The following is a 7,232-nucleotide window of genomic DNA, read 5'->3' on the forward strand; positions in this document are numbered from 1 at the left end:
TCCGATTAGCAGCAAGGGATCTTTTATTTGCGCTTCCCACAGGCAGGATAGCACAAACCATGGCCTTTGTTGAACCAGTTATGGATCACTGGTCGGTGCAAGTGGTTTACACCTACCCATTGAGCCTTGCGAAGCACTCACTCAGGGTTTGGAGTCGGTATCTGGATTAAAAATCCCATGCCTCGACTGGGATCCGAACCCAGTACCTACCAGCCTGTAGACCGATGGCCTAACCACGACACCACCGAGGCCGGTCAGTTTCTGAGATAATGAACTGGACACACACATTGGATATTTTCATAATACAGTTCCCAAAATGACCCTTCCAATATGTTATGACCAATAAGAGACAGTGGTTCATAAAAACATAAAATAAAATCAGAATTTGCAGTTTATTATTTAGTCAAGAAATATGGTAAAAGATGTTGGACCAATGGACCATCGTTTTCAGTACAGACAATCGGTGTCTAATATTTCGTATCAAATGAATGAATGAATGAATGTTTAACGACACCCCAGCACGAAAAATAATATTTCGTATCATGCACCATTTTAAAACAACCATGTATCAAAGTGAAAATTGTATCATAAGTAAACAATATAATGATCTGGATTTGTGAAAAATATCAACATTCCGTGTTTCAGACTTGTTCGACTGTTCGATTTTAAAAACAAAACATGATAAATATGTGGCAATTTTATGGCTTATACTGATTTTGTTTTTGAATTTTTGTTGTTGTTATTGTATTGTATTGTATTCTATTTATTATTATTATTATTATTATTTTAAAAATTCCACAGATGAATCTCGTGTGTGACCGGAAGCCTCTTTCGGGTTTGTCACAGACGGTTTTGATTGGTGGACAAGCCTTTGGAACCCTTACTTTACCGCACCTGTCAGATCGGTATGGACGAAAACTGATCCTTATCCTGTCCACTGTCGCCTTGTTGCTTATTGGAATTGGAACGGCTTTGGCCCCCAACTATTCGACGTTCGCCGCCCTGCGTTTCTTTGTTGGCGCCTTCCAGCAGGTATATTTTAACTATCAGTGGAATCCACACATTGTTTGTGTAGTGTATGAGGATGGTTAAAACAAAATAGGCCCCCCCCTCCCCCCCCCCCCCAAAAAAAAAGAAAAAAAGAAAAGAAGAAAAAGAAATCCCGAACAAACCTGGGTTTCTGGTTTTTGGAGTGTGTGTGCGTGCGTGCGTGCGTGCGTGCGTGAGTGCGTGTGTGTGTGTGTGTGTGTGTGTGTGCGCGCGTTTGTTTTTGTGTTTGTTTTTGTTTTATTTTTATTTTTATTTTGTTATTATTAAAAAAAATCGGGGGGGGGGGGAGGGGGTTGTTTGTGTGTTTTGTTCATGGAAATTTTTACAAATGTATACGTCAAAAAAGAAGAAGAAAGAATCGTTTTACAATTTAAAACTGAAAATTACCAAGGAAATCTTAAAGGGACATTCCTGAGTTTGGTGCATTATAAGATGTTTCCGACTAATAAAATATTTCTACGATTAAACTTACATATTAAATATATTTTCTTGTTTAGAATATTAATGTCTGTATATTCAACGTGTTTCTGGTCATTTCAATATTTGCAAGAAGCCCAAACTGGATTTTGTCTTCAAATAATTTCGTACGTACGAAAAAATAATTTTTAGGAAATAAAATGAAATTTAACCTAATACAAATATTAGAACGACCAGAAACACGTTTAATATACAGCCACTAATATTTTATGCAGAAAAATATATTTGATATGTAATTACAATCGTTAAAAAGTCTCTGTTAGTCGATAACATCTTAAAAATGGCTGCAAACTCAGGAATGTCCCTTTAAAGAAACCAACAAAGTCATTAGGACCTTTTTTGAACAAATACGTTAAATTTATTCTTTAAACTGCCTTTAATAACAGCCCGTTGTTGAACAATGATATTAACAGCGACGCAAGCGAGTTCATATAATATTAAATAACTTGTTGGCAGGTTTGTAAATAAATGGTGCAACAGGCGACATTGTTAACGTATGTGGTTAAAAAACCTGTATGCACTATTATATCAACCAAACTTTGACCCATTACTATCAGTACTACAACCCTCACCTCAAAGTATTAACTGAAGAAAGTGGAACCTTTCACGACTCATTTTCGATATAACCGGATGTTTTTACAACAGCTTTTATTTTTACAGATACCCCAAACATGTTCGAAGCACAATCTACTTGACATAATGGTACAGAATAAAATAAAATTGCATGCATTTATTACCCAGATGAAGCTAAATTTCATGACAACAAACACTGTCACATTTATCATAAAAGGCAGGGCTTGTGGTATTAACTACTTTATCAAAAGTTCCGTGACAACAAACATTGTCACATTTATCATAAAAGGCAGAACTTGTGGTATTAACTGCTCTATCAAAAGTTGCGTGACAACAAACACCGTAACATTTATCATAAAAGGCAGGGCTTGTGGTATTAACTGCTCTATCAAAAGTTCCGTGATCACAAACACTGTCATATGTATCATAAAAGGCAGAACTTGTGGTATTAACTGCTCTATCAAAAGTTCCGTGACAACAAACACTGTCATATGTATGATAAAAGGCAGAACTTGTGGTATTAACTGCTCTATCAAAAGTTCCGTGACAACACACACTGTCACATTTATCATAAAAGGCAGGACATGTGGTATTAACTGCTCTATCAAAAGTTCCGTGAGCCTCCAATTTTGACCCAGCCGGATGTTATTTGGTTTAATACTAACCATATGCCGTTCGTGCATATTCATTTCTTATCATGCTGTTGCTGATTGGATGACAATATGTCTTATTTTATGTATCTATCTTGTTTTCATTGTAGGGAATTGTCACCGCAGTTAGCACATTGGCTCTGGAATGTTTCCCTTCCCAGCATCGAAAGTTGGTGGGCTTTTCTATGAATTTAATATGGGCAATGACGATACCACTCTGGGCGTACTTTCTACAAAACTACTCCTGGAGGATTCTACAAACAGCTTACACCACTGTGTCGTTGTATTTCATAATTCAGATTTGGTAAGTCAGTTTAAATACAGGGGCGGACGAGACGTAGCCCTGTGGTAAAGGAAGGAAATGTTTTATTTAACGACGCACTCAGCACTTTTTATTTACAGTTATATGGCGTCGGATATATTGTTAAGGACCACACATATATTGAGAGAGGAAACCCGCTGTCGCCACTTCATCGGCTACTCTTTTCGATTGGCAGCAAGGGATCTTTTATATGCACCATCCCATAGACAGGATAACACATACCACGGCCTTTGATATACCAGTCGTGGTGCACTGGCTGGAGCGAGAAATAGCCCAATGGGCTGTGGTAAAGCGCTCGCCAGATGCGCGGTCGGCCTATGATCGATCTCCGTCAGTGGGACCATTGGGTTACTTCCTGTTCCAACCAGTGCACCACGACTAGTATATCAAAGGCCGTGGTATGTGCTATCCTCTCTGTGAGATGGCGCATATAAAAAGATACTGTTCTACTAATGGAAACATGTAGCGGGTTTCTTCTCTACGACTATATATCAGAATTACCAAATGTTTGACGTCCAATAGGTGATTGTTAATAACTCATTGTGCTCTAGTGATGTTGTTAAACAAAAACAAACAAACAAATACAGTTGTTCTTCTTGATCCATCTGATTTTCGCAGAAAACGTGAATTCTCAAAATTAGGTCTACGTGTTTGTCAATTTAAATATTCTGGTAATATCACCTGGATTCGAGTAATGTATCTTTAAACCACCACCTCCATTTAGAACACCATTGTCGCCGATACCTCTTTGAATCCTGTATATGTTTTGTCCGAATACCGAAGGTTAGTTTACTTTTCCTTGAATTTATAATTCAAATAATGCTTGCCATATTGATCAGTGAATCGTTCGGGATACAGTTGTCTGTGGAAACATCATCCCCAGTCAACACATCATTGTCACACTCTATTTTTATCAACCACTACTCAGCGACTGTGGTATATGAGCTATCCCGTGTGGGAAATGAGATATATTATTAAAGGGACATTCCTGAGTTTGCTGCAATTTATAAGATGTGATCGACTAACAGACTTTTTAACGACTGTAAATATACATCAAATATATTTTTCTACATAAAATATTAGTGGCTGTATATTAAACGTGTTTCTGATCGTTCTAATATTTCTATTAGGTTAAATGTCATTTTATTTCCTAAAATAATCTTTTCGTACGTACGAAATTATTTGAAGAAAATAAATCCAGTTTGGGCTTCTTACAAATATCAAGACGACCAGAAACACATTAAATATACAGAAACTGAAATTCTAAACATATGTAAGTTTAATCGTAGAAATATTTTATTAGTCGGAAACCACTTACAATGCAGCAAACACAGGACTGTCCCTATAACCCTTTCCCCTTATGTCATGTTTGAACGATATACCCAGTCATGTTGACTCTGATATTGAGACTCAGTTTTAGCTACCATTTGTGCAACAAGAGAGCATATATGACAGTCGGACAAATTCTTTATTTACGTTTTACCTTGTATACAGATTAAACAAACAAGAGTTCAACAATAATACAACAAAAAAGTACACAAGCCAATCCCATGGAGATATCGGAGACTTTTAAACTACTAAAAAAAACCTGTCAGAAATATTAAAAAGGTATATGCGTACCAGTAATCAGTCATAAGTATCCACATTGTAATTGTAATTTGCAGGAAAATAGAAGAATCAATTCCATGGTTAATTGCCAATGGTAAAACCAAGCGAGTTGTTCGTGTGTTAAAGACAGCAGCCAAAGTTAGTAAAGTTCCCGTTCATGACGTCATGGAGCAGTTACACCTGCTGGAAGTGGAACAGAAAGTAAAAGACCAAGATTCGGAATTGGAGAAGGGTAATCAAGGTCAACTCACAGAGAAGGATTCTTTTCTCCTGAAGAATTCCTTACCTCCAAGAGAGGAAGACAAAGTCAGCGATATCGACACAAATGAAGAACTTATTGCGGTGAAGCCATACACCATCTTGGAGTTGTTCAAGAACAAACGCAATAGAACTACATTACATTAATGTTAAACCCCCTCCGTTTAAATTCGTAGATCCTCTCCTGCTACCGATATTGACTCTCTTGCCTCCAGCTCATGGTAGCCAGTGCTCCACAACTGGTGTAACAAAGGCCGTGGTATGTACTATCCTCTCTGTCTGATGGTGCATATAAAAGATCCCTTGCTGCTAATCGAAAAGAGTAGCCCATAAAGTGGCGACAGCGGGTTTCCTATCTCAATATCTGTGTGGTCCATAACCATATGTCCGAGGCCATATAACCGTAAATAAATGTGTTGAGTGCGTCGTAAAATAAACCATTTCCTTCCGTCCTTCCTGTAAACCTCTTTGTTGTTACTTTTATGATGTTAATAGGTTATCGGACATCTAAATAAAATATGTATGTGCCATGAATGGAAGGGGTTGAATATCACACGCAAAGAGCGTATGGGAGGGAGGGGGTTAATGACACACTCTATCAAAATGTACCAGTGTAATCGGTCCGGGTTAGGATAAAAAAAAAGTAAAAAAAAGTTTGTTTAAAACGTTAAATAATTGTGTAGACCTGCACATGACAGGGTAGGATGGGTAGTTATGAATGGTTCCTGTTTATTATATGCATTAATAAGAATATGTTTAAATGGTAGCTTAACCATACTGAGCCAATACTTTGAGGTACGTTTTTGCCAAATCGGTTCCGTTCCCATTGGCTAAATTTCAGCCAACCGTTTGTGGCTTACGTTTGCTAGACTCGATGCCTACCTGATGAATAATCGGCCAATTAATTAAAAAATATGAAGGCAAGTTTACAAATTTCCTGCTGATGTTACATTCGTCATTCATTCTCCTACGAAACATGGAAAATATCACCATGAGCTGGCCCGGATTTCAGACTCCAAATGCCGGGGATTCGCTTCTCCGGACATCTACAAATCCATTTTTTCTGGGGAAGACCCAGAGACCCCCCCATACCAATTAGGCGCCTTCGGCGATCACAAACGCACAACTACATGTACGTACCCAAATTTTGGTTTCTGGTGGAAACCCTGGCTCTAGTTGTGTCGTTAAATAAAACAAACTTTTTTTATTTTTTTAAACAAAACAAAACAAACACACCTATTGAGAACTGTGCTGCTTTTATACGTATTTTGATACAGGACAGTTTTATTAATATTTATTGCGACTTAGAAATATAAGCTCCCAATAAGAAACGATTTTAAGATCACGTTACAGATATTTATTTCTTCGTGGAAATATATGAGATTCGTATTACGCCTACTGAATATTTTAAATATACAGTCAGTCAGTCTCTGCCCTCCCCCCCCCCCCCCTCTCTCTCTCCCTATTTGAATAAAAAATTACCTTTTGTTTTCGCTGACCTAAAATATAGAAATAATCATACCAGGATAACTTGCCAATACACGAGTGCATAAATATACACCTTCCTTTCTTAAGGGCTATATATTTTATGAATATTGAAGTCCCGAACTTCAACTAAATATGATATCGTGCCAGAACGTGAATAAACATCCATCAAGAACACGCGGTTGTATGTTGGACAGTTGATTTATTCTGTTGACCCGTGCTTGTTTTTATCTGTCACTCGGTGATCTAGCAACAATCTGAACAACATTCTGGCCAAGTGGTAGCATAGATTGATTTCAACTTATTTTCGTGCTTATATCCAATTAAGGTTCAATCACGCTGTTCTGGGCACACATCTCAGCTATCTGGGATGTATGTCGAGGACAGTGGGTTGGTTGTTAGTTGGTTAGTGGTTAGTGAGAGAGAAGAGGGTGTAGTGGCCTTACACCTACCCATTGAGCCCTTAAGAACTCGCTCTGGGTTGGAGACGGTACCGGGCTGCGAACCCTGTACCTACCAGCCTGTAGTCCGATAGCTTAACCACTGCGCCACCGAGCCGGTAGTGGTAGCATGTTACTTTGCTGAGATGGGGCCGGTATTTAGGTCAGTCGCTTGAGTGCTTGCTTGAGGAGCTTGCTTGAGGAGCTTGCTTGAGTGCTTGCTTGAGGAGCTTGCTCGAGTGCTTGCTTGAGGAGCTTGCTCGAGTGCTTGCTTGAGGAGCTTGCTTGAGGAGCTTGCTCGAGTGCTTGCTTGAGGAGCTTGCTCGAGTGCTTGCTTGAGGAGCTTGCTTGAGTGCTTGCTTGAGGAGC

At 38.6% G+C, this 7,232-nt stretch overlaps 1 protein-coding gene across 1 annotated transcript; it reads left to right on the forward strand.

The window, feature by feature from the left end:
- The first annotated feature begins 801 nt into the window (after positions 1 to 801).
- Positions 802 to 5,085, forward strand: LOC121387565 (organic cation transporter protein-like). Its single transcript, XM_041518722.1, has 3 exons — positions 802 to 1,032; positions 2,861 to 3,054; positions 4,737 to 5,085. The coding sequence occupies exons 1-3, from the start codon at positions 802 to 804 to the stop codon at positions 5,083 to 5,085; spliced, it is 774 nt and encodes a 257-aa protein (XP_041374656.1).
- The last annotated feature ends 2,147 nt before the right edge of the window (positions 5,086 to 7,232 follow it).

The sequence above is a fragment of the Gigantopelta aegis genome, chromosome 2 (assembly GCF_016097555.1).
Source record: "Gigantopelta aegis isolate Gae_Host chromosome 2, Gae_host_genome, whole genome shotgun sequence".
In the NCBI taxonomy this organism is placed as follows: domain Eukaryota; kingdom Metazoa; phylum Mollusca; class Gastropoda; order Neomphalida; family Peltospiridae; genus Gigantopelta; species Gigantopelta aegis.

Excerpts from the sequence above, each read along its gene's own strand:
- LOC121387565 (XM_041518722.1), top strand. The coding sequence starts at position 802 with ATGAATCTCGTGTGTGACCGGAAGCCTCTTTCGGGTTTGTCACAGACG. Across the intron at positions 1,033-2,860 it reads TTGTTGGCGCCTTCCAGCAG|GGAATTGTCACCGCAGTTAG; the intron begins GTATATTTTAAC and ends TTTTCATTGTAG. Across the intron at positions 3,055-4,736 it reads TATTTCATAATTCAGATTTG|GAAAATAGAAGAATCAATTC; the intron begins GTAAGTCAGTTT and ends TGTAATTTGCAG.